Below are 27740 nucleotides of genomic sequence, written 5' to 3'. Positions count from 1 at the left end.
TGGGGGAAGTTATGAAGGCTCGCAGTGAAATGCCACTGTAAGATCTTGCTCCACTTGGCTTTTGGCTCCTTCTTGACAGCTTTGCCCTCAAGGGCAGGAACATCTTTTCATAGCGGAGAACTGGAATTCCAGACCCTGGCAGTGTGTGCCGTGGATCCCAGAGGGGCATTCCCGAGGCTGCCAGGGTGCTGCTCCTGCCGTGCCTCCCAAGGGGAGAAGATCCAGCAGCTCTGTGGGCTCCCAGAGCACACAGCAAAGGTGGCTTTGATGGAAATTTTCCAGGGACTGGGGTGGGAAGGGACCCTGTCCATGGATTACGACCCCGCGAGGGACAGACGCCTCTGCCCCAGTGAAGGAGCGAATGAGAGCGTGGGAACGCAACCGACGATTATTGAACGTGGACTGAACGGAACAAGAAATGGGGAGGAGAAAGGGAGAGAAAGAAATCCGGAAGAGGTCTCAGAGAACATAAAGAAATGGGAAAAGGTTCCCGCCTGGACTCCGCAGCTCCCAGGGACACCCGCCGGGCGTAGCGCCTTTGAGAATTCCAGCCAATCAGAGGACGCGGTAAACAATTTCCAGCCAACCAGAGCTTTTCTCTTCGATGACTCACCGGTTGCCAGGCGGACCCACAGAGCCCGGCGGCCCCGAGCGGAATTTGGGGCTCGGGCCGGGGGACGGATCCGCCCCGGGGGGGTCCCCGAGCCCCCTGCCCAGCCCTGGGGCCGATCGGGGGCTCCCCCACCCAGCAGCCGGTGCTGCGGGGCCGCGGGGCAGAGCAGTGGGAAAGGGGGGTCCGGGCTGGCAGCGGAGGAAATGCGGGAGGAAGAGGAGGGAGAGGAGGAGCAGAAGCGGGAGCGGGAGAATCGCGGCGCTCGCAGCGCCCGCACGCCGAGCCTGCAGCGCCCCCTGCCCCGGGAGCATCGCCCCCAGCCCGGAGCCGCAGGGGAGGGCGGAGGCCGAGCTCGACCCGGCTCCAGCCAGGGGTCTCCAGGAGGATTTTTTGGAGAGTGTTCGGAGCCGGCAGATCCCGGACTCGAGCCCCGGGTATCTCCGAGCTCCCCAAGAGGAGCTTTTTCGGGGGGAGAGGAGCTGCGATCGCCCCTCGGGAGGGTCCCGGGGGGTCCACGTGGGGATGGCCCGGTACCGACGGGGCGGGACATTTGTTTTGGGATCCCCCTTAGAGCCGGGGCTGTGGAACGGGGGACCCCCGGGGCGGGGAGAGGGGAAGGGGCGATACCGGAGCTGGGGCACCCCCGGCAGCCCGGAGATGAGGCGGGGACGGGACCCCCTGACCCTGACAGGGGCGTGTCCTGGGGTGACTTCATGATGCTCGTACCCCATCGGTCTGTTTAGCCCAGAAATGAGTTCTGCACCTTTAAGGCTGGTTCTGAGAGCGAAGGGGAGGAGGAAGAAGCAGCAGTTTGTTTTCAGAAACTGTACTCACTCCTCTACATTCCAGCTGCTGGATGGACAGAGAGCAGGACAGAGCTCTCCTTTGCTTTTAGTTAGTTTTTAGCTCGCTGAGGCAGAGAAGTTCCCTGGACTGTGGTTTTTCTTTTTCTTTGGAGCTGTTTAAATCTGCTCTGGATTGAACACCCAGAACACCACCGGCAGCTCCTCCGTGAAGTCCACTGGGACGGGCCTGGGCTGAGGCATTTCCAGCGCTGGATGGACTGATAAGAGACTGATAAGGCACTGATAAGACACTGAGTGCACAGAGCTACAACTCAAGGAGGGACTTTCAGAGTTTGTCATCTATTTTGGAGCAGCAGGAGTTTTCATTGCTTAATATTGTTCAATTTTTGTGCTGGTGAATGCTTTGCCTGTAGAATAAAGTTTTTTTCCACTTTTCTCCCCGGAAATATTTTCCCGGACTGGCTGAGGGTGGGGCTGCTGAATCGGCATTCTAGAGGAAACTCCTTTTGGAGGGTTTCAACCGATTTTGCCTTAAACTAGAACAGGGTGGTGGAAAGAAAGGGGAACCCCAAGTGGCTGGACTGAGGGGAGGCTGGAGAGGGGGACCTTGGGACCCCAGAACCTTCCAGAATCCAAAAGCAGGACCCTGGAGAGGAGGGATCCCCAGGACCGATGGAATCCCCAGCAGCCCTGAGATGGGGGAGCAAGCATAACCCAAGAGGGATGAGACTGGAAATGGGAAACTCCTGGTGGCTTTTTTTTATTCACTCTTGATTTTTGGACATCAGGTGACTTCTAGAAATGGACATGGGTTGGAGGAGTCCGCAGCCCAAGGCATTCACACCTTGTTTTTCCCCAAACCAGGATTTTCCCCAAACCTTCCCACTGTGACATCCCCCCTGTCCCGCTCTGGGTGAGCTCAATCCCAAACCTGACCCTGATCCTGGTCTCAGTCTCACTCCATGTTTAGACACACTCACAGTTTTGTATTTATTCTCATCCCAGTCCCAAACTCATCTATCCCCAGACCCAATCCCTACCCCAGCCCTAAAGTTAATCACATGTCTAGCTTTAACCCCCATCTAAGCTCTAATCCAATCTCAGCCCCAACTCCAAGCCCAGCCCCAATTCCAGCCCCTTCCAAAATCCTCAGGCCCAAACCAAATGCCAGGTTCATCCCTTCTGGGGCTTTGGGGGTGTCTCTATCCCTCTGACCCCGATGATGTTTGGGTGAGGTCAGAGCAGGGCTGAGAGGGACAGAGACCCCCCCGGCCTCCCCAGGAGTGAGAAGGTCAGAGAGCCCCCCCAGCCCTGAGCACCCTCAGCGGTGAGAGGGACACAGAGCCCCTGGTCCCCAGCCCTGCACAGGCATTGCCTGAGGCCAGAGGGATGGAGACCCCCCGAGTATCCCCCAGGGTGAGGGGACAGAGACCCCTGAGCATCCCCTGGGCTGAGAGGGACAGAGACTGCCCCGAGCACCCCCTGGCACAGGGGTGAGAGGGAGGGAGACCCCCCAGGCATTTCCTGGGTGAAAATTATGGAGACCCCCTGGGGAATGGCCTGGGGTGACAGGGACAGGGAAACCCCCTGGGGAACAGTCTGGGCTGACAGGGAGAGGAAACCCTCCCCCCCCCCGCCAAACCCCTCCCAAGCATCCCCCAGTGCGAGAGGCACAGAGACCCCTTGAGCATCCTCTGGGCACTGGACAAAATAAACTTGGCAGAGATCAAATTTGACTCTGCAAAATCACTGTGAAGAATATATAGTCTTCCCACAAGTAACTTGTGATGAAAGTGCAAACAAATCCCAAACATGAATAGACTGACAATCCAAGCAGTGAAGTGGCAATTCCAATATTCATTGCTTCCTGCACAGCTCCAGCTAAGCTGCTGGCAGGTTTCAATAAAAGGAAAGTGGAAATTTGGCCCAATACAGATTATTAAAAGGAATGGAAAGCTGTGTGTAGCAGTCACAAAGGTGATAGGGATAAAGAGAAAAATGATTGTCACATTTGGTAAAGCCCCCAAGCCTGGGAATTCAGGACTTATTCAGAAATTTATCTACTTGAGCTGGGCTTCTTCTGGGACTTTTAGCTGCCTTGCATGCCTCACCATGGGGTGACTGAACCTTGTCAGTCTCACTGGTAAGATTTGCTCCATTTCCTCCAGTGATTTTAACAACTTTATAAGGAAAGGCAGCAAATTATTTTCTTTACACTGGCCAGCCATAAAAGCCATTTTCCTCATCATTTCTCCCATAAAGAAAAAAAACTTTTATAAGCTCCATAAGCTCCGCAGGAGGAAGGAGAGACTGTGTCCAAGTTTCCAAGAGTTCTTCCAGAGAGAACCACAACCTCGTCAGTGGAGGGAGCCATGCTGTAGTCAAAGGCACTTGGGTTCAGAGAACAGCGCCTAAACACACTGTGCAAAAATAATGTCACAGTCTGGTTATGCAAATTGTTAGAGAGATTCCTCTGCCCCAATTAAGGTGCTAACGACACCAAATCCAAAATGGTTTTTATTGAACAGTAAATGTGAGGTAGAGAGATGTAAAGAAAGAGAAAAGATGAGTGACAAGGGACAGAGACCTCCCCTGGAGCAGGGCAAGTGTGATATTGTCCCCTGTGTGTGGGGGTTTTACAGCTGAGCCAGTTTGGGTAAGGGGGATGGTGTTCACCCCCCTGAGCAGGGATTACCCCACTGTTTCAGGTTGCAATGCAAGATGTAACCAAATGCATGGTTTCAATCACCATCTCCATAAACTGTTAGAAACAGGTGGGGCAGTGTTCTTTATCTCTTCCATGACTCACCCCTGATAACGCCCTCCAGGGGAGATATCTTGGGCTAATGGGCCATTGAGTGTCACTGCAGGACTGATAAAATTCCATTATCCCTTTGTGGGATGCTCCGCCCAGGGGGAGGAACCAAGCATTCCTGCCTGGATATAAGCTGAGCCTTGCTACAACCAGGAGCACCTTGCCTACCGGATTGCCAGAGGACAAGAGCTCCCTAACCACCACTGGACCTCCAGAGGAAGGCCAGACCCTTCTACAGCATCACTGCTTTGACAGAATCACGTTCACCTCTCCAACAGGACTGCAGCCACCATTTAATGGGACTTCAGCCACCACCCTTACATACAGGGTGTCAGGTTATATCCTGACTCTGTCAGTTTAAGGCAGTGTTTCTGTATCATTGCCTTGATCTTAGTTTTCTTTTAAATTGTAATTCTGGTTTAGACCCTCCCCAGGTTTGCCTTAAACCCAGTGCAAAACTCAATGCACTCATTCCTTGTTTTCCTCCCAAAACAGAATTTCCCATCCCCAAACCTTTGCCAAATGGAAAAGGAGGCTGTGAGGAACAAGAAGGATCCCCAGGACACCCAGGCAGGGGAGAAGGAAATCAGTGCCCCTTTCCCCCTCTCTCCTGCCCCATCTCCCAGCCCAGCATGGCCCCCAGCTGCAGGACAACCCTGCTGCCAACACCATCTTACTGGAGATGCACTGGGGGAATCTCCTTCCCTTGCCCTCTGGCACGGAGGCAAATCCCATCCTCTCCTTGTCTTTCCTCCCCCAGAGAAGAAGCTGAGGATTGGGACCAGGGAGGACAAATCCCCAAAGCAGAACCTGCAGGAAGAGGCCGTGATGAGTGACTCCAGGGCACAGGAGACCAACGGGGAGGAAACTCCCCAGATATTCCATAGGAAGAGGGGCTGCAAACCCAGTCTGGGGTGCTCTGAGGAGGAAAGACCCTCCCTGAGGCAGGAAGGTGGACAGAGCTTCAGCCAGGGCTCAGAGCTGGTGGTCCATGAGCAGCTTAATGATGGAGAGAAGCGCTACAAGTGCTTGGAGTGTGGGAAGAGCTTCAGGCAGAGGAGCACCCTGATCCGCCACCAACGCATCCACACCGGGAAATGGCCCTACGAGTGTGGGGAATGTGGGAAGGGCTTCAGCTACAGGTCAGAACTCATCAGGCACCAACGCATCCACACTGGGGAGAGGCCCTACGAGTGTCCCCAGTGTCAGAAGAGGTTTCAGACCAGCTCCAGTCTCCTCCAGCACCAGCAGATTCACACAGAGGAGAGGCCCTTCCGCTGCCCTGAGTGTGGGAAGGGCTTCAAGAACAACTCCAACCTCATCAGGCACCAGCGCACCCACACTGGGGAGAGGCCCTACAAGTGCCCAACCTGTGGGAAGAGGTTTCAGAGCAGCTCCAATCTCCTCCTGCATGAGCGGATTCACACAGATGAGAGGCCCTTCCACTGCCCTGAGTGTGGGAAGGGCTTCAAGCAAAACTCCCACCTCATCACCCACCAATGCATCCACACTGGGGAGAGGCCCTACGAGTGCCCCCAAGTGTGGGAAGAGCTTCACCCATAGCTCTAACATGACAAAACACCAACGGAGGTGCCACTAAGGAAAGCCCTGCTAGTGCCCCAGCTGCAGGAGGGGCTTTGTGAACTGCTCCAGCTTCATCCTCAATGTAGGTCTAACGTTGGGAAGAGCGCGGGTGATCCATGTTCCCTATGATCCATGCTGGGAAGACAACTGCCCCAATACCTTCCCCTGTCAATGACATGGTGTAGAACTGAGGTACATGAGGGTCTTTCCATGGTCCTGTCATTACATTCATTCTCACCTCAGGTTATTGCCAGGGGCAGGAAAGGGACTCTCTCTCTCCCTGAGAAGAAGGGTGTCCTTTCCAGGTGGGGGAAATATGTTGCTGGGAAGAGCCAGTGAGTTGTGTTTTAGTTTTCCCTGTAAACAGTTTTATTTATCCCTTCTGTGATCAATAGTTTTTCCGTTCCATTTGTTCCTTATCTCGTTGCTGTTCCCAATAAATTGTTCTTATCCCAGCCCAGGATCTTTGCCTTTTGTGCTTTCCATGGGAGGCGGGAGGGCAGCGAGGGCAGCGTGGTTTTAGCAGGAGCAGGAAATTGGGGAATCCCATTCCTGAACCCTGGCCTGTGGAAACCTGTGGGATCTCAGTCTCTCAGAACTGGGGGGCTCGGGAGTCCTGGAATGCTGCCAGAAATGTCTGGTGGCTGGACTTTGATCCCACATGGGAGATGACATCAGTATGAGGACGGGAGGATTTCACTGGGGTGAATGGTGAAGGGACAAGTTAATTGGAGTGTGAGATACAGGGTTTAAGATTTCTGTACAGGGGGGTCTAGAGAAGTAAGATGGAGGAATTGGGGCGTGCCCTTCTCCTTCTTCTTCTTCCTCTAGACCTCCATCTTCTGTGGTGATGTTGGCACTCCGGGATTGGACCTTACTAGGGGAACACTGGTTAAGAAGGGTAGAGGGTATTGGAGAAAAATGATAAATATGGTATACGTAACTCCGGGTATAAAGATAGGTGACCGCTCCAGGGGCTTTCAGTGTGTGCCCATGGCTGACTGCTGAGCAGAACTCTGTCAGGCCAAGAGAAAATCTTTTAGATAAGCAATTAATAAACACCAAGACCAAGAACAAATCTGAAGCTTCCTCTCGTCCTTTCGAACCCGGGGGCCCAAGGCCACCTTTGGGCTTTTCCCCAGACCATCTGAACAGCCCAGAAATCCCACAATTGGCGTCCGCTGTGCGGGCTATCTCCCACCAAACCTTTCGGGGGGGGGAAAGCCCTGAAGAGCTGAAGAGCCAAGAGAACAGCACTGATAACTCCAGAGGAGGGAAGCCTGAAGAAAGAAAGAAGAAAAAGAAAAAACCGGCCGGGAGAAGCTGCAAAAATCAGCAGTCACTGAGAAATCCCATCTCTCAGCTTCTGCTGAAGACAGCTCGTAGCAGAGCGGCCTGGACTGGGACCAGAAAGGCGCCTCTGATCCATCCCTCGTAATCTGCTGGACGGAGAACAAGGGCCTCCAGACCACGCTGGCGACAGATTCGGTAAGAAGGCCAAAATAATACTATGGGGGCAACACTCTCCCAAGAACAACGGGAAATCTTATCCACCTTACAAAGTGTAGCAGAATTATATACAGAAGGGATCCCAAAGAAAGAATTAAAACAGCTGTTATTATGGGCAAGGCTCAATTACCCACTTGCAGAGACATATCTTTTGTTCGAAGTCGGGTTTTGGCAAGAGATTAATAGGCATTTATATATTTTAGCAACAAAAAAAGATGAGACAGCGTTAAAGCTACTCTCGCCGGCAAGAATCATGTTACAAGGTATTTTAGTGCAGTCTAAAAGGCTGGAAAAGCAGCGAGAAGCTGCGGCACCCTCAGAGGAGGGGGCGGAGCGGCAGAGCTCCGGGAAAAAAATTGCTCTGGCTTTGAAAGGCCAGGGGGAAAGGGCTCTTGAAAAAAGAGAGCAGGAAAAAATATTAAAACCCCCGATCAAAAAATGCAACAAACCCCAAGGGCGTCCTGAAACTCCAGAGAGTGTGGAGGAGTCAGGAGCAGAAGGGGGGGAGCAGGAAGATAAGGGATCGGGGGGGGGGCCTGCTCGCGGCGAAAGCGGCGACGCGGCGGCGGCGGCGGGCGCGAGCAGCGCCGGTGAGGATGAGGACACGCGCGCGAAGGGCGAAACTCGCAAAAACCGGGGTGTAGACTCACACGCGAGCGCGCAAGGCGGGCTGAGGGAAAACGCGCAGCCCCGGAGGGCCGCCGCGGCGGGACGCAGGAGGCGCGCGGGTGTAACGTCAGAGCCGGTGCGACGGTCAGCTCGAATCGCGGGTAGAGCCGGGGTGCCGGCGGGGGAGGCGAACACAACGTCAGAGGAGGAGGGGTCGGATTCCGGGACAGACCGAGGGGCGGGAACCTCGGAGGTGAAACAGGGGGGAGACGATGATGACGTTACCTTAGGGGACACCGGAAGTAGCTCAGAGAGCACGCACGCGCAGAGAGTAAGACGCGGGCGGGCCCGAGCCCGGTCCCCTGTGACGTCGCGGGTGAGGAGGGGCCGTGCTAGGGATTCTACGTCCCAGGGCTCCACTCCGTCTCCAGATCTGGTGCCTTTGGTCTCGAGCCTCGGAGTTTCAGTTCCTTCCCCTCACGGGAGACGCCGAGCCGGAAGAGGAAGTAGGGTAGTCGAGATTGCACCGTCATCCGAGCCAGGGAGGCCGGTGACAGCGCCACCTAGTGGCAGGAGGGCAGAAGTGCACGACATGCCGGGTCGGCTCGGCGGAGCCACAGCGCCATCTCGTGGCGAGACTGCAACAATGCAGCAATTTTTTCCAACAATATATAAAAAGAAAAGCACCTCGAAGAAGACAATGTTAACACAACAAAGGGATTATCCATCTGATCCACCGATCGTGAGACATTTTCTAAACAACACACAGGCAAAGCTAAAGGGAGATCCTTTGGTTTTGGTCAGAAACCCAGAAACAGGTCAAATAGAGGGTCCTTTCAGACTAATCTCTTGGGGAAAGGGTTTCGCTTGTATCTCCACAGATCGAGGTCTGAAGTGGGTGTCGGCACGGCATGTGAAGCCATTCCGAACGCGAGAACACGAGAATGCTGATCCAAGAAGCAGAGAGACGAGTACTCAGACAGAAGTCGAGACTCAGGCTGCGAAAAACGACCCAGAAGAGAAATGAAAAGAAACTAAGGACTTTGGGGGGTTTTCACATAAAAGCAAAAAAAAAAAAAAAAAGGGTCTTTTGGTGCAAACAGAAGGGGGAGATGTGGGATCTCAGTCTCTCAGAACTGGGGGGCTCGGGAGTCCTGGAATGCTGCCAGAAATGTCTGGTGGCTGGACTTTGATCCCACATGGGAGATGACATCAGTATGAGGACGGGAGGATTTCACTGGGGTGAATGGTGAAGGGACAAGTTAATTGGAGTGTGAGATACAGGGTTTAAGATTTCTGTACAGGGGGGTCTAGAGAAGTAAGATGGAGGAATTGGGGCGTGCCCTTCTCCTTCTTCTTCTTCCTCTAGACCTCCATCTTCTGTGGTGATGTTGGCACTCCGGGATTGGACCTTACTAGGGGAACACTGGTTAAGAAGGGTAGAGGGTATTGGAGAAAAATGATAAATATGGTATACGTAACTCCGGGTATAAAGATAGGTGACCGCTCCAGGGGCTTTCAGTGTGTGCCCATGGCTGACTGCTGAGCAGAACTCTGTCAGGCCAAGAGAAAATCTTTTAGATAAGCAATTAATAAACACCAAGACCAAGAACAAATCTGAAGCTTCCTCTCGTCCTTTCGAACCCGGGGGCCCAAGGCCACCTTTGGGCTTTTCCCCAGACCATCTGAACAGCCCAGAAATCCCACAGAAACCGAGCATCCCAGCTGGTCCCAGCCCTGGTGGCCATGGCAACAGCCTTGGGAGCGGGTCCCTGGCTGGGGCTGTGGGAACCTCTTCCCTCTGGTGCCCAGGGACAGGAGTGGAGGGAACGGCTGCAGCTGAGTCGGGGCAGGCTCAGGTTGGATGTCAGGAAAAGGTTTTTTGCCCAGAGGGTGCTGGGGCCCTGCCCAGGCTCCCCAGGGAAGGGTCCCAGCTCCAGGGCTCTCTGAGCTGCAGCAGCGTTTGGACAGCGCTGCCAGGCCCAGGCTGGCATTGTTGGGGTGTCCTGTGCAGGGCCAGCAGTTGGACTGGAGGATCCTGATGGGTCCCTCCCAGCTCAGCCAATTCTGTGGTTCTGGGATCCCATGAGCCTGGGAATGGGGGGGGCTGCCAATGGTTGCCATGGCAACGGGCTGTGTCTGCAGGCTTGAGCTGGTGTCCATGGCAACCACCCCAGCATGGGGTCTCCATGGAGCTCCCGAGGGACTGACCATAGCAACAGGGGGCTGGTGATGGTTGCCATGGAAACTGACCATAGCAACAGATGTCTGGTGATGGTTGCCATGGAAACTGACCATAAAACAGGGGGTGTGTGATGGTTGCCATGGAAACTGACCATTGCAACAGGGGGCTGGTAATGGTTGCCATGGATACTGACCATAGCAACAGGGGGCTGGTGATGGTTGCCTGCTAAGGATCAGATTTGTCACAGGCCCTCAGAGGGGTTCCATGGGAACTTTCCAGGAGTCTCCAGGCTGTTCCAGAGCTGGAATGTCACATGCAGAGACAGGGGCTCCATGGACACCTCCCAGGGGTTTCTGGGATGGTAAAGCACCATGTGGTCAGAGGCAGTCACAGCCATTCCATGGTGACATCCCAGGCGTCCTTGGGCTGCAAAGGTACCAATCTGTCACAGGCACTCACGGGGGCTCCATGGTGATATCCCAGGAGTCCCCAGGCTGCCAAAGAGCCGGGATGTCCCAGACACTCAGAGGGGTTCCTGTCATGGGCACAGTTGGAGCTTCAGGCAAAAGCTTCATTTCTTCATTAGAGAAACTTCTGATGACTCATGAGGTTAAGAAATGACACCCCGTAGCCACCATGGATCCTCAAACCCCTGCAGGGCCCGTAGACTTCTAAAATTCCTTCTAAGACAGGAGACTGGGAGTGGCTGGATCCAATCCCAGCCCCAGAATTTGTCAAAGGTGTAAAAGATTGAACAGGTGGAATTCAACTTCAACACATTTTGTCCCACAGGATTAATGACAGAATACCAGATACATTCATATAAATATGTCTCTGGCTTATTCTGATCATGATCAGATGGAAAGATCACTAGCACAGTTATTTACTCCACAGTTCAGGAGCTATAACCATTATTAGAATATAGTGCTCTAGGCAGCAGTTTTGAAGTCAGCAGGGCCTTGCTGGAGTTGTTGGAGCCCATGTCAGGCAGAGCCTCCTGCTCCAGCAGGAACTGCCTTTCCTGTGCCATGAGCAGGGCAGGTCCCGCTGCAGGAAAAGCCCCAGGCCAGCCCCAGCACAGGGAAGGGCTCAGACACAAGGGCAGAGTGCCGTGCTGGGAGCTGTGCCAGGGAGAGCCTGAGGCACCAAAGGCACCTTGGCAGCAGCAGCTGCTTGCAGGCCATGGCCGGAAGCCTCCCTTGGCATCCCGGCCTGGTGACCACCACTGCAGAGCTGCTGCCGCAGGGCTCATTCCTGGCTGGGCTCTGAAAAGCCACTTCTGCTCCAGGAGCCTGACTGGGAAGCCATTGGCCCCAGCACCTTGGGGACAAGATATTAATGACAAAACTCTTCATGCCAGCAGAGCCAAGGCAGGGGCAGAGGAAAGGGCAGAGCCAGGCCCAGGGGACAGGGCTGCCATGGTGATGGCTGTGAGGTCACTGCCCCTGCAGCAGCCTGGCTGCCCTCAGCAGACATTCTGGCCAGAAGCCTTGTGAGGGCACCCAGCACATCAGAAAACCCACACTACAGGAATTCTGTCCCTGAGGATGAGAGGGTTTCACTGGGTCAGGCTGCACAAACATCCTGATCTTAGACAGTTCCTGTGATGGGGCACCCCTTTCTCTGGAAATACACTTGCAGCTTTGTGCCTTTCTCAAAACTATAAAAGATTTCCTCCTTCTACCAAATGTAAATCCACCCTCATTCGTTTTAAAGATATTGACCCTTGTTCTGTCACTGCAAGATTTAGGAGAAAAAGCCTTTAATGACTATTTTTCCATTTTCACAGGTCTTGGAGAGGACCCAAAAATCTCCCAAGATGGGGTTTGGAGGCCTCATCAGATAAGCACTAGGGAGAGGCTGATAGCTCTGGGGTCAGTGGGGTAGTGACTGAGGACTAAACAGGAATAGCCTGGGAGGGATGGAAGGGTGGTTTCAGAGAGTCTGGAGCTTTTTCTTCATAGTAGGAATGGGCCTGAAGAAGACATAATAGCACCAAGGGCAGCTGGGGAGGCCCAGACTGGCACCAGGAGAAAGGAATTTCCCTGCCAGGGCAGGGCTGTGGTGCAGCACGTGCAGGCAGAGGCAGGCAGGAGGCAGAGCTGTCAGCAAAGGAGGGACCCAGCCAGGTGGGGCAGCCGAGGGATGCCGACAGCCTGCAGGGACAGAGACACAGTTTTGCTCAGCACCAGAGACACCTTTCCCTCGCTTGTTCCCACGTGTCATCACTGCCACCTGTGTTCTGCTCTACCTGGAACCTGGGGACATTTTCTCAGTCCTGTCCCTCAGAAAAATCTATTTAAAGTATGAAAAACTTCAGTGTTTCCCCCTCTTTTTGAGTCCCTGAGAAGTTCTTTGAGCACATTCTGGGGGATGGGTCTGAAGCAAAGAACAGCAAAGCCCCAGTTGGGTGATTAAAGTCCCTGTGCTGTGTCTGTGCTGCTGAGCTGGGCCGGGCTCCTGGCCCAGAGGCAGCTCCTGGCAAGGGCAGCGCTGCAGAGAGACAGCTCTGGCCAGGAGCAGCTCCTGTGCACAGCCCAGCAGGGCTGGGGCACTGCCAGGGCCCCTCAGGGACACCAGCAGGGCACAGACAGAGCTCACAAGGGCTCAGCACTGACAGGGGCTGTGGGATGTCCCAGAAGGGGCTGTGTCACAGCAGCACCTCTGGGGCTGTCTCACAGAGGCACAGAGCAGCTGTGATGGCAGCAAGGGGCTGTGTGACAGCACAGAGTGGGCTGTGTGAGGTCACAGGTTGGGCTATGACATCACAGAGTTTGTTGTGTGAGGTCACTGAGCAGCTACAGCATCATAGAGAGGACTGTGTGACATCACAGAGCAGTCTGTGACATCAAGGCATGGCTGTATGACATCATAGAGGTGGCTGTGAGGTCAGAGTGTGTGCTGTGACATTACAGAGTGGCAGTGTGACATCGCAGAGAGGGTTTTGTGACATCACTGAGACTGTTGTGACATCACACAGCTGCCTGTGACAATAAAGAGTAGGGTGTGAGGCCATAGAGCAGATCCTGCCATCATAGAGGGTATCTCTGTGACATCAGAGAGCGGGTTGTGACATCACTGGGTGGCTGTGTAACATCACAGAGCAGGCTGTGACAACACAGAACAGACAGTGACATCACAGGGTGCCTTTTTGACATCACAGTGTTTTCTGTGACATCACAGTGCAGCTGCATGACATTCCAGGGTGACATCCCAGATTTGGTTCTGTGGCATCACAAGCGTGATGTGTGACATCCCAGAGTGGACTATGACATCATTGGTGTCTATGTGACATTGCAAAAGAGGTGTGTGGCATCATAAGGGGCAGTGTGACATCACAGGGGCTGTGTGACATCACAGGGGCTGTGTGAGGTCACTGGGGAGGTCACTCTGCCCCGGCCCCCCTCACAGTTCCCCCTAGAGCAGTCCAAACCTGCTCGTGCACAGCGGGGTCCCCTCTCCCCCCAGGTCCCCCCGCCCCCGGCCCCGCAGCCTCCCCCAGAGGATGTTCCATGAGATCGACCCCAGAGCCTGACATGGGGACGGGGGGCCGGGACCCTGGGGGTGGCATAGGGAGACAGGGACCCCCCCACAGCATCCCTGTGTCCCCTAGGGCCAGAGCCTGGGCCAGGTGATGTCGAATTTTGCTCTAAAAGGCGAGAATAACTGCCTAAGAGACTCAATTTAAGTCAGCATAGACAGGAGGTATTTTATTGCGACGCGTCGGAGAAATCACAAAAGGGATTTCTGAGTATCTCGTAACTGAAGCAAGCTTTTTATACAGTTTTGATTATGAAGTTACATCATATCACATGCATAATCATGTTTTTGCATACATATTCATAAGAAGCGTGGTGTGGGCGGAGACATCTCTTTTGAGGATCATTTTGGTGGTCGTTCTGGTTGCCTTCATCGTGGGCAGGGGTCACCTGATGAGTCTTCTTCTTTAAACTTTTGAACTCTTATCTTAATATGGCCAATTCCCGGTGTACTTGGCTTGGTCTCATGGCTTGGCAAGGCTATTAGGGTTAGTTTGACTTTGTTGGCTCTGAACATGCTTAGCCCATCAGTTCTCCTATCCCTATCTCTCTTTCTTGTCATTGTGTTCCATGCCTTAACTGATTTATTGCTCTATATGTTTCTTAAGTGCTATGCTTTCTTCGGATGTTTCGCATTCCATGTTTTAACTCATTGTTTCTTGAAGGCTATCCGTTTTGGGGCTTCATTTCTCCTCTTTTCTTATAACTTACGAATTCTTTCGTCAAGTCTTGATCTTATAGGGCGCTGATACGCTCGTACCATAGCTCAAACTATTTGGGTCTTTTTCATAATGATTCTTAGTCTCTACTACATACAAATATTTGTGAGAGTTAGTAGTAACAGAGCTACAATTGCTATCAGCATTGGGTGCACCAGGTAGTTGAAGACTTGTGTAGCTGTTGGGGAGTATCTTGTAAAGATATCTCACTAATGATGCTGGCCTACTTGTTCTACTTTGGTCAGGACATTTTTTATTTTCTCTGAATCATGTTTTACTTGCTATACTATTCGTTTAGTCGTTTGATTTACCTTTTGCACCAATTTTTTAACTTTTGGATGTGCGAGCATTGTTTTAAGAATTTTAACATCTATCTCTATTTGTAATTTGGGAATCTCTTGATATAGGTTAAAATCTGCGTTAATTAGCTTTTGAGTAGTTATTGGGACAGTATAATGAAAATCACAACTTACTATTTTGGTAAAGTTGCATACACAAAAGTTAGTATTGTTAGTCTCTTCTTGACAACTATCTATAGTGACGTTGTCACAAGCTGTCTTCACGCAAGCACACTCATTCTTTATATAGTAAACTTGTGATTGTGTTCTATTATGTGGAAGCATTTCAAAGGTACATACACTATTTCCAGCATCTAAGCATAAATCTTCTGCTTCTACTACAGCGTTTTCGCAGACATAGCCTAATTGTCTTCTAGGTATACATGCTTCTGTGCTAATCGATTGCCACTTCTTTTTGGTGTAGTCATAACTGGCCCAGACATTATGGTCTATTGGCTTGACAATGACATCTTGATGTATTGTCTCTAGAGTGAGGATAGGAAAGATAGCTCTTTCTTCTGTCGCACTAATGGTGAGGACATAGGCTTCAATGTGTTCTTGTTGGGGCTCATAAGTGAAATTTACTAATTGCCACCAGGCTTGGTGATCCTTCTCAAATTGTGTAGTATGATTATCTTTTAATATGGTTTCTCTTATTTCTTGAGGTAATATACTTGACGTTTCTTCTCTCATTATTCTTGCCGCTACGGATTGTACTCATTGTTGCGTTTGAGAGCATTGAATAGCGAATGCAATGTCTTTGCTGAGTTCTCCTGTATAATCAGCGAGCTTCACAAAATCCTCTGCAGTATGGTTTGCTACCATGGTTAGCAGTTTTACTACTAGCGATTGTGTTTCTGCTAGTGTAAGCATGGATGAACTGAGGGGCATCTTAAGTCTTCTCAGGTTTGTCGTGACGGTACTTAATTTGTTTACTAATACCTCTTGATCTATCGTATTTAATATACTAAATCCGGTGCTAACTCACCCACTCAGATCTCTTTGTGCCCTTCTATGATAAGACTTTGTCGCTAGCCATGCATTCTATCTCTTGAGGCTTTGCTGTATAAATGGTCGACAATCTTTTTGCAAATGTGTAACATCGGCATGAATGTTCATCTGCACCTTTTTCAGAGAATAAGTGGGGTCTAACAGTAATTTTAGTTCATTGGATTTTCTTATCACCTGAGGCCTTATAAAGGTCAGGTTATGCACTGTTTTACATTCTACTGGTGGAGTGGTTTCTTGGGGTAAGTCTAGATCTGGATACAATGGGATCATGTCTCTCGATAATGCCACCTCATATTGGACAGCACGCCTAGGGAAGTCACCCTGCTCTAGCGTTTTCAACTCTCTTTCGCATGTGAAGGTTACTGACTGGCCTAACCTAAATGCCATCTCACACTGTGCTCTCCCTTCCTCAGGACTACTAGATACTACGATCTTTCTCGCAGGAGAGAGAAGAGGGTGGGGGTTAAAGGTTATGTTTCGAGGATGTAGTTCTCCAAGCGAATCTTCTGTATAGATTACTGAGGTTTGGGGTTGTGATCTGGGTGGATCTTCTCGGAAATCACTCCACTGGCATGAGATTGGGCTCTTTTGCTGGGTCTAGACAGTGGGCTGGCCCATCTTCACTGGACTAAAGGTAATTAGGCTATGTTCAGAGGCTGTCATCAAGGGCTTAATTGTTAATACTAGCCGCCTTGTTTTTTCTTTCTACCGGGTCAAGCTGTCGACACTCAATTTGGATTTGGTCTCCCTTGTATGCTACTATGGAGGACTGATCTCATACTTTACTCGGATATGGCTGATTGTTACGCAGAGCATAAACTTCGAAATAGGGTTTCCTTATTTTCAACTCCGGGTGGATACACTGGTGTGTATAAGACCATGGGTCTATTGGGGCAGAGTCTTGGGGAAAGGCTATACTTATCAAGAGTTCAATGATCAGAGTTGCAAAGGTTTGAGGTGGAGTCAGGATTATGATGTCTACTCTTCTTGTTTGTTCTCTGGAGCTCTCTTGACCCGTGAGTAATGGATCTACGTAGGTCGCTCCTTGATCTGAACTGCGGTGAAGGTAGTCAGCAGCACTTGGAAAGGTCCCTCCCACTTCTAACATACACTTAATCACCGGGATTAAACGGATGCAATTTGCAATCAGGTTGTTTGGGTTGGTGCTCTATCATTACAGTAGCATTTTTATCAAACTGTTTCTTCACCGTAATTATATAATCGTAAATGTACTGATTACCAATTTGGTCTATGGCGTCCCCTTTTACAACTTGCATAGCATAAGGTCTACTATATAAGATTTCACATGGGCTTAACCTTTCTTTTGATTTTGGTTTGACTCTCAGCCTCAGCAGAGCAATAGGCAAAGCTTGATACCACTGCAAATTAGTCTCCTGGCATATTTTGTCAATTTGCTGTTTGATAAGGTGATTCATCTTTTCTACTTGCCCACTGGCCTGTGGACGGTAAGGTGTGTGTAATTGCCATTTAATTTGTAATGCTTTGCTTATTGCTCTCACTACTTTTGCACAGAAATGTGTACCTCTATCTGAAGAGATGCTCTTCGGTACTCTAAACCGTGGAATAATTTCATTCAACAATACTTTAGTTACTTCTCTTTCTTTATTTGTCTTGCAAGGGAATGCTTCAGGCCACCTAGAAAATGTATCAGTTAATACTAACAAGTACTGAAACCCCCCTTTTCTTGGGAGTTCAGAAAAATCAATTTGCCATACTTCACTTGGAAATTTACCTCGATTTATTGCTCCCTGGTGTATCTTAGTTCTTGTATTTGGGTTATTCTTCAAGCATCGCTCACACTGGGATGTGACATGTTTTATGGTGGTAAATAATTTCGGTCCTGCTATCTTAGCTTGCAGGTACTGATAAAGCGGATCTAAGCCCCAGTGGGCTTTCTCATGTTCTGCTTTTATAAACTGCCACATCACATTTCCTGGTATTACTAACTGTCCTGTTTCTAGTTGACTCTAACCATTCTCTAATATTTTGCCTTTATGTCTTTGAATCCATTTATGATCTGATTCTTGGTAATTTGGCTGGATGTTGGTATCTAGTTCTTCTGGTATTAGGGCTGTTACTTTCACTTCTCTAGCCCTTGTGGCAGCTAATTTAGCTTCTGCATCTGCCTTCTTGTTCTCTATTTCTGGAATAGTATTACCTTTCAGGTGTCCCTTACAATGTATTATGGCTACTTGTGCTGGGAGTTGGACCACCTTTAGCAATCGCAGAACTTCTTCTGCATGCTTGATTGTTTTCTCTTGTGTAGTCAACAGTCTTTTTTCTTTCTAGATGGCTCCATGAGCATGTACAACGGAAAAGGCATATTTAGAGTCTGTCCATATGTTAATTTGCATGTTCTCTGCCAATTCCAGGGCTCGAGTCAGAGCTATCAGCTCTGCCTTTTGGGCTGAAGTCCCTGCAGGCAAAGGGTTTGACTCAATTACTCTTTCTGTGGTAGTGACTGCATAGCCAGCCATTCTTACTCTCTGCTTCACGAAGCTGCTGCCATCCGAAAACTAGTTGTCTGCATCTTCGAACGGCTCCTCTTTGTGGTCCGGGCGACTGGAGTAGACGGCTTCAATTGTTTCCAGGCAGTCGTGTTCGATGGGTTCTGCTGGGGCTCTCCCTTCTAGAAATGAAGCTGGGTTCACAATGTTAGCTATCTGAATAGTTACGTCATCTGATTCAGCTAGGATGGCCTGGTATTTTAGGAATCTGGAGGGCGACAACTAATGATTGCCTTTCTGTTCCAGCACAGCCGACACAGCGTGAGATACTAGCACAGTCATTTTCTGACCCAACATGAGCTTCCTGGCCTCTTCTATGTTAATTATCACTGCGGCTACTGCCCTCAGGCAGCTTGGCCATCTTTTACTTACTTCATCTAGCTGCTTGGAGAAGTAGGCCACGGCTCTCTTATGTGGTCTTAACTGCTGTGCTAGGACTCTTAGGGCCATGTCTTGTCGCTCATGGGAGAACAGCCAAAATGGTTTTGATACATCTGGGAGACCTAATGCTGGTGCTCTCGTTAGCTCTAGCTTCAACTTCTTGAAGGCCCCTTCTGCTTCGGGAGTCTAAACTAGGACATTCTCGGTTTCTTTCAACAAATCATACAGTGGTTTAGCGAGTATCTCATACTGGTAGATCTATAGCCGACACTAACCTGTCATCTCCAGAAAGGCGCGTAGATCTCTCACCGTCTCTGGTTTAGGCATCTGGCAGATGGCTTCTTTCCTAGCTGCTCCCAGGGATCGCTGTCTTCTGGAGACTTCGTATCTCAGGTACACCACTTCTTTTTGCACCAGCTGTGCTTTCTGTTGAGAGACTCGATATCTACTTAAACTCAGGAAATTTAGTAAGGAAATAGTCTATTCAATGCATTCTTCTTCTGTCACTGTTGCTATTAGGAGGTCGTCTATGTACTGCAGAAGGGTGCCATCTCCCAGCGGCCTTTCTTACTGTTCTAATTCTTTGGCTAACTGGTTCTCAAAAATCGTGGGGGAATTGCTCCATCCTTGGGGCAATACCGTCTAGGTAAGTTGAGTCTTTCTTCTTCTATCTACAGATTCTCACTCAAATGCAAAAATCTTTTGACTCTCGGGGGCTAGGGGAAGGCAGAAGAATGCGTCTTTCAAATCTAATACGGTGAACTAGGCTAAATTATCTTTTAGTCTAGTTAGAAGCGTGTATGGGTTAGCAACTACCGGATGTAATGTCTTGGTTATTTCGTTCACTGCTCTCAGATCTTGAACTAGCCTATAAGCCCCATTAGGTTTCTTTACTGGCAAGATTGGCGTATTAAAATCTGATTCGCATTCTACCAATAACTCTAGTTCTAAAAAACCTTTTGATTATGGGCTCAATCTCTTTCCTGTCTTCTATCTTCAGAGGATATTGTTTTCTTTTCACCGGTTTTGCCCTAACTTTAAGTTCAACAATAATCGGTGTTGCTTGTTTTGATCTTCTCGGTATATCAGTAGCTCAGACTAATGGGTATGTCTCACTCAGAATTCGCTCGGAATTGTGATTCTCAGGTTTGGGGTCCACACAACTGATTGTTAGGCTTAAAGCTGTAATCAGTTGTTCTTCATTTACTTGAAATTCTAATTTGTCTTTGTTGAACTTTATTATGGCTCTCAAGTTTTCTAACAGGTCTCTCTCCAATAAGGGCTTTGGCGAATTTGGTAAATACAGGAACTGGTGAATTCTCATTTGTTTTTCGATTTTATATTTAATAGGTTTCAAAAAGTAAGCCTTTTCTGGTTGGCCTGTTGCTCTCACAACTTGTACAAATTCATCACTTTTAGGTACCAATTCTTGATTTAAAACTGAAAAGGTTGCTCCAGTATTAATCAAAAAGTTCAATTCTTTTTTACTTTCTCCTAGCTCTATTTTAATCAGTGGGTCTGCTAGGGTACGGCCCACTGGTCCCCCTCATTCACCATCTTGATGTGTGGAAGTAGTGGTGGCCATCAGCCTTTCCCTTAGTCGGGGGCATTCTTGCTTCCAGTGTCTTATCTCTAGGCAGTAAGCACACTGATTTGGCCCTACTCTAGTCGGGTGGGGTTGGAGCCTCCCCCTCCCTCCTACTGGGTTGCTTCTACCTCCTTTTTGCCTGTTTCATTATTATTCTTCTCACTGTATCTCAATTCAGAGACGTCGCCTCTCAATTTAGAGAGGTCGCTTCCCAGTGAGTTATTTTTGTCTCCAGTCCTTGGTGTGCTGGTCTCCATTCTGCAGATGCCTCCACTTCTGGATGTGTTGTTATCCCCATATGGACTGAGTTTGGGCAGGCTACGTGTCTCCCTTCGGCTCTCTGCTCCTGATGGACTGCCTTCCTCCCCTTCGATTTCTAGTCTGGGTGGGCTGTCAGCATCTATGTAGCTCCCCGATCCCTGTGGACTTTTTAGTCCCTGAGGGCTGTTTTTCTTTTCATCGATCTCTGATTTTAATGGGGTACCTTCTTCCCAATTGTTTTCTAGTCTCTGGGGGCTGTGCCCAAACTTAGATTTCTACCATCGATCCAGTTCTTTTAATGGGCTAGGATCTTCTTGTTCCTTTTTTGGCCTGGGAAGAGGTCCTTCTCGCCCTGGAGCAAAGGGATGGTATTCTCACAGGCTTATTTCGCTCTCTTTTCCACTGTCTCTTCTTGTTAACTTAAGACATTGTTGCTTAATGCTACATGCATCACAGCAACGTTCTTTAGGCTTTGAACTTTTCTTATCTTTTTCCAAGGCTAACACTAGAGGGTCTTGAGGTGCCACGTTTACCCCACATTCTTTCTGCCACTCTGGTTTATTGCTTAGGGTAAAGAACATGTCAGCATACATCACTTCATCTCATTTATTAAGCCGGCGGAGGAAAAGCATCAGTTGTAAAATAGTATTATAATTGGTTGTTCCCTCCGGCGGCTATTTCTCATTGTCATCTAATTTATACAATGGCCACTACTGTGTGCAATATTTAAGGAGTGTTTTCTTACTTATGTTTCTCCCCGGAATTCTTCCCAAGTCTTTCTAGTGCTTTAGGATACATCTTAAGGGGGTTTTCATATTTACGTCCTTGCCCTGTTGACTTCTCATGGCTATTCTCTACGTCTGTGTTTTCGGTTTAATCTCTTTCCCGCAAACACTGTATGCCAATTTATTTTAACACTTCATACACACAATTTCTAATCGGTCATTCGCTCTTACTCATACTCACATTCTTTAATCTAAACTGTCTTACTTTTCCGGTCTATCAAAGTACACCGCTTTACCACGAGATGTCGCTGGCAAACCGTATAGTACTGATATTGGTCAACTTCGGGCTGTCACACACACCCGTAAAAACAGCTGTAAATCAAGGTACAGTTTGCAGATAATATCACAATAAATTCTTACATACACAAGAATTACAGTTGACACAAAATATCGAATCCTTGTCCTGCAATTCGAACTCACGTCTTAGCAAATTACAAAAATGCTTGCAGACAACATAACAATATTAGACAAAAGCATAACACAAATATTTCTTCAAAACCTTATCAGGGAAAGGGAAAAATTGGACAGGGTCCTGGGCTTGGCTGGATACGTTCCCGGGCATAGTTTAAAGATCTAAACAAAGCAACAACATTTAGAGATTCAAACAGAGCAACAACATTTAAGACGAAAGAAAAACACACTCTTTTAACAAATACTCCGATTCCAAATGGGGCTACACAACCCCGATTCCAAATGGGGTCTCTAACCCCAATTCCAAATGGGGTCTCTGACCCCGATTCCAAATGGGGTCTCTGACCCCGATTCCAAATGGGATTTTGCCAAGGCATCCCCTGGCTTTCCTGTCGGGTGACCACGTCTGGTCTCCGTTTCCCAATTAAAGCGCTTTATTCCAAAATCAATAAGCAATAAACAATTAAAATACCTCTTAATTGGAGCAGGAGATGCAGGAAACCCTTCGTCCACCAAAGAGCGCTGGTCCGGGGGGGGGAGTCTCCTCTGACAAAATCTGTCAGGGGCGCCCGGAGGGTCCCGGCCCCGGGCTCAGCTCCGGGGGACTCCTTAAGGCCCCGATCTCCCGTCTGTTCGTCCCATCTGGGTCGCCAGATATGATGCCGAATTTTGCTCTAAAAGGCAAGAATAACTGCCTAAGAGACTCAATTTAAGTCAGCATAGACAGGAGGTATTTTATTGCGACGCGTCAGAGAAATCACAAAAGGGATTTCTGAGTATCTTGTAACCGAAGCAAGCTTTTTATACAGTTTTGATTATGAAGTTACATCATATCACATGCATAATCATGTTTTTGCATACATATTCATAAGAGGCGTGGTGTGGGCGAAGCGTGGGCGGAGACATCTCTTTTGAGGATCATTTTGGTGGTCGTTCCGGTTGCCTTCATCGTGGGCAGGGGTCACCTGATGAGTCTTCCTCTTTAAACTTTTGAACTCCTATCTTAATATGGCCAATTCCCGGTGTACTTGGCTTGGTCCCATGGCTTGGCAAGGCTATTAGGGTTAGTTTGACTTAGTTGGCTCTGAACATGCTTAGCCCATCAGTTCTCCTATCCCTATCTCTCTTTCTTGTCATTGTGTTCCATGCCTTAACTGATTTATTGCTCTATATGTTTCTTAAGTGCTATGCTTTCTTCGGATGTTTCGCATTCCATGTTTTAACTCATTGTTTCTTGAAGGCTATCCATTTTGGGGCTTCACAGGGCTCCTTCACCCTGTTACGAACGAGGGCTTGAGAGCACTGGAAAAAATCCCCAGCAAGGGAGCAGCAAAAACCACATTTAATATTAAGGGACAGCAGCACAAAGTTCCTTGGCAAGAGTCACTCTGCTCCTGACTGGAAACATCAGGCACAGAAAGGAAACAAAGTAACAACAAAACCAAAGTAAATCTAGGCAATCAAACCAGAAATGAACTGAGAACTGTCCCTGTGAGTGTGTATGACACAAGGGCAGCGAGGGCAAGGATAAAGGAATACAGCCTAAAAGCTTAATAGAGCTCAAACCTAACAGAATTTAACTTACACCTTAACCTTAAGTGATACCTTCAACTTCACAATTTGGCAGAAGAACACTACTTAACAGTATTTAACCTAACTTATAACTTATGACTTAACAATTTAAAACAGGAATACCACTTAAAAAAATTAGGTTATAACTTAAAATAAACTTTATATCTTTGCAAAAGAACAGCTCTCAGAAGCATTTAACTTAGCTTAGAGCTTGTGACAAAACCTTACTTACTGATATCTGGATATCTGACTGGCTCAGCCATCCAAAGCACTTAAACCCCTCAGAGAGCAGCATTTCTGCCACATTTCCCCAGCACAGACTCCTGTGTGCACACAGACACCAAGAGTCAGTGCAAGGCACCTGTGAGCAATTCCCCTGAGGGCAGGCAATGCTCCCTGAGGATCCTTTGCCATATCCCCAGCGAGTGAAGGATTGAGCCTGGAGGAGTGGGGGGATCAGCCCAGGCTCCATCGTTGTTGGGGATCCTCGAGTGCAGCAAACGGGAGAGTTCCCGGCTGGGAGAGGCCCCACTCAGAGGGAGTCGCTGGCCCAGGAGAGCTCCAAGGGCTCCTTTTGGAGCGCTGTTTGCAGGGCCCCAAGAGAGGGGCTTCAGTCCCAGCAATGGTTCATCCTGGCCGCACTTGGCATCAACAGCTTTCTTTGGCAGGGTGAGAACAGGGATGTTGTGCTGCTGAGGGAACAAAAACAGTTCCCAGGGCTGCTGCTAAAGGAACCAGGAGCTGGTTGGGCAGCAGCAGTGCCTGGAGCAGACAGTGTTTGTGATGAGCTGCAGAGGAGCTGAGCCCAGGGGCTGTTGGCCAAGGCCGAGGCCCAAGGAGCATTTCTCAGCTGGCAGGGCGGCCTGAGAAGGGGAGGGGGGAACGCAGCAGCACAGGGCCCATGGAACCAAGGGAGCATTGTGACACTGTGGGGCCCTGTGAGACCAAGGGACCATTGTGACACTGTGGGCCCCTTTGAGACCAAGGGAACATTGTGACACTGTGGGGCCCTGTCAGACCAAAGAGCCAGTGTGACACTGTGGGGCCCTGTGACATCAAGGGACCATTGTGACACTGTGGGGCACCATGGAATCATAGAGAGCACTGTGACATTGCTGGGCCATGGAAACATGGAGACCATTGTGACACTAAGAGGCCCCGTGGAATAAGCAAACCATTGGGACACTGTGAGGCCTCATGGAACCAGTGAGACCATGAGGAAGTCCATTGTGATACTATGGACCTCCTCATGGTGGCCCTGGGAGGACCATTGTGATACTGTGGGGCCTCATGAAACCAAGAGGCCTTTGTGACACTGCAGGGCTGCATGGAACCAAAGCTCCAGGGCAACACAGAGTGGCCTCCTGTCATCAGTGGTCCATAGTGACACTGTGAAGCCAGAGGAGACCATTGTGACACAGCAAAGCCCCAGGGTCCAAAGGTCCATTGTGACATTGCAGACCTCATGGAACAGAGGAGTCCTGTGACATTGTGGGGCCTGGGGAACCATGGAGACCATTGTGACACTGCAAGGGCGCATGGAGTCCTTGGGACCATTGTGACAGTGTGGGGCCTTATGACATCTGAGGGCCACTGTGACATTGTGGGACCCAATGGAACCTAGGGGCCAGTGTGACACTGCAAGTCTTCTTGTAATCAAGGGGCCATTGTGACACTGCTGGAACCCATGGAATCAAGTCACCATGATGACACTGCGGGGCTCCATGGATCCAAGGCACCATTGTGACACTATGGAGCCCCACAAAACCAAGGGAACACAGAACAGCTCTGGCTGGTTTGGCCTCCCATGGACTGCCTGACTGGTCCAGCTGACCTGTGCATGTTGAGGGTCACTTCTCATCTGCTGCTGAAACACTGGGGCTCTGTGCTTTCCTTCCCAATGGAAAAGAACTGTCCTTCTGCTCCAGGCACCCATGGCCAGAATTGGGATTTCACCTCCAGATTTCCTTATATTCTGAGATTGTTCCCATAGGAATATTGCCAGAACAAGTCTGGCTGGCAGTGGTTTCACAATAGTCACTTCTCATCTGTCCCCAAAACACTGAGGAAGGGTCCATGCTCTCCTTCCCATGGGAAAGAACTGTCCTGCCTCTCCAGGTGCCCATGGCCGAGATTGGTTTTCCACCTCCAAAATTCCCTAAATTCAAAGACTGCTTCCAAAAAAAATCTGCCATTCCTGACACGTCTGGCTGGCCTTGGCCTACTGAGGCTCTCATCTGCCTTCCAAACCTTGGAGCTCTGTGCTTTCCTTCCTATGGAAAAGAACTGTCCTTCTAATCCAGGTGCCCATGGCCACAAATGGGATTTCACTTCCAGCATTCCCTGTAGTGACAGACTGGAAGAGATTGTTGGCTGGAAACATTTTGTGTCTGGGGGAGGAAGGGGCAGGTCCAGCCTTGCCCTGCCCTGGAACCCCTGCCCTGCCCTGCCCTGCGACCCCAATCCCCCCAGAGCCTCCATCCCAGCCCAGCAGTGTCTGCCAGTCCCTGGCACAGCACGGGAAATGCTCCACAGCCACCTCTGCAGCCCCCAGCCCAGCTCCTGAGGGACCAAATGAGCCCAAGTCCCACCTGGGGGAAGGGCCCAGGGAGACCAAGGGGTATTTAAGGCTGACCACAAGGCAAGCACACATCTTGACCCTACCTCCTGTTGGAATTTCTATCTGAACACTGCTGGAATCCAGGAGTTGGTAGCTGTGTGTGTGCTCCTCTGTATCTTCTTTGTCTTTCTCTCTTTTTAATTCACGCTTCTTGTAGAATTTGAGTAACTTAAAATTGATGAAGCTAAGAGTTCGTGAAGGTGAATGGGCCAAGTCAGTGCTCTGAGAATTGGTTTTTGTTGATTGAACGTCATACTAAACCTTTTGCCAAAGTTTCTCTGGTTTTTCTAAAGTTCGCAGTAAAGGCTGTTTTGTTCTTTTGAGCTCCCAGCCACATTCCACACTCCATTTCCCAGCTGGAGCCTCTGGTGCCTCTGAGTTGTGCTGCCCCAGCCCCAGGGACGCTCTCCTTGTCTGCCCATTCCCCCACGGTCTCTGGGCAGGGATGGCCTCAGTGGGGGCTGCTGACATCCCCAGCACCTTGGAGGCTGCTGCTGAATTTTCCTGCTCTAGAGGCTTGCCCTAGAGCCTTCAGCTCTTCAGTGCAGGAATTCAGTGTCCAAGGTCTCATTAACATTCAGAACACTTTAACAAGCCAAGCCTCTGGGGATAATTTGATTTCAGTTTTCAAATATTGTGTGTGGTTAATTAGGCAGATTTCAGAAGTGCATTCAAACTGAATATATTCTTTTTTAAAAAACAGTGAGAAAAGATTTCTTAGGTCCCATTTAGGTATTTTTCCCTGTTAATAAATTGATATGTGCAATCTTCAATTGACACTAAATCCAAGAACCTCCTCATGCTGTTTGAATGGATATGAAAATCAAGACCCTCCATGGCTGACAATCAATCAGACTCTGTCCCTACCCCCACCCCACCATTTCCCCCATCCAAGCCCTGGCACTCAGAGCAGCCTTGTGCAAATCTGAGCTCCCTCCAGCCCAGGCTGCATCTGCAGCTTTCAGCTCCTTGGCTCCAACTCCCACCTGCTTTCCTTGGAGAAGGAGCTGCCCGAGACACAGAGGGATGTTTATTTATTGTCAGCCAACAAAGCCAAGGGAAGGCACAGCTCCATCAAATGCAAAAGTCATTCCTCTGTGGGATAATAAATCCACTTTCCACAGCAGACAGTCTCAGAGCAATGGAAAACACTTTCTGTGCCCAGCACAGATCCCAAGGTCTCCCCAAACCCTCCCTGCCCCGATTCTGCCCAGATTTGCTCTTTGCACACACGAGTCACACACTGAAGTCAGGAGCTCCCTCCATGCCCAGAGGGAGGAAAAGACAGAAAGGGGATGAAGAGCTCTCCTGTGCAGAGCCAAGGTCCACGTGCTCTGGGATGTCCCAGAACCATCTGACATGTCCACCATCCCCCAGAGATTTCCGTACAGGAACAGTTTCAGACAAAGACAAAAGAAAAGGTAATTCTGTGAGATATAAACACAATTAAGATGTTGACTAATATGCTATTTTTTTGAGCTTCAGAAATATTAGGCAATTCCCTGAAGCTCAAAGCATGAAACCAGTCAGCTGAAGGGCACTTGAATGACCAGAAAGCATTGGGAGGAGTGTTGAGGGTTTTTTGCAGGACAATGGACATATGCAACATATGCACAATCCAGCCTTCATAGAAACTGAGTAAGGTCTCTATGCCCTTGAAGGACACAAAAGGAGAAGAACATGCTCAGCAGCAGATGGTTCAGGATGCAAAGGCACACAAGAAAACCTGCAGCAAGATGCCTGAAGAAGAAAGATTAACTAAAATTAACTGAAATGTCAAAATGCGTGAGTAAAAAGGATTTAATCAATCACATATTAGCTTGAGGTGTGAACAATAGAGAAGAGTGTAAAAATGGCTTGCTTTTT

General features: G+C 49.5%; 1 protein-coding gene across 1 annotated transcript in view; it reads left to right on the top strand.

The window, feature by feature from the left end:
* The window catches only part of LOC128943524 (zinc finger protein 665-like), a gene marked incomplete at both ends in the record, with an annotated part of 552916 nt that overhangs the window by 268620 nt on the left and 256556 nt on the right, over window positions 1–27740 (top strand). The window contains one exon of the mRNA XM_054286442.1: window positions 5187–5773. Coding sequence (XP_054142417.1) covers window positions 5187–5773 — 587 coding nt within the window. The remainder of the gene's footprint in view (window positions 1–5186; window positions 5774–27740) is intronic.

Source organism: Melozone crissalis, unplaced genomic scaffold, assembly GCF_028551555.1.
Source record: "Melozone crissalis strain CALT ecotype California unplaced genomic scaffold, PUWL_Pcris_2 ptg000046l_1, whole genome shotgun sequence".
In the NCBI taxonomy this organism is placed as follows: Eukaryota; Metazoa; Chordata; class Aves; order Passeriformes; family Passerellidae; genus Melozone; species Melozone crissalis.
Note: the sequence above shows the minus strand (reverse complement) of the source record. Positions and strands in the feature narration are given on the sequence as shown.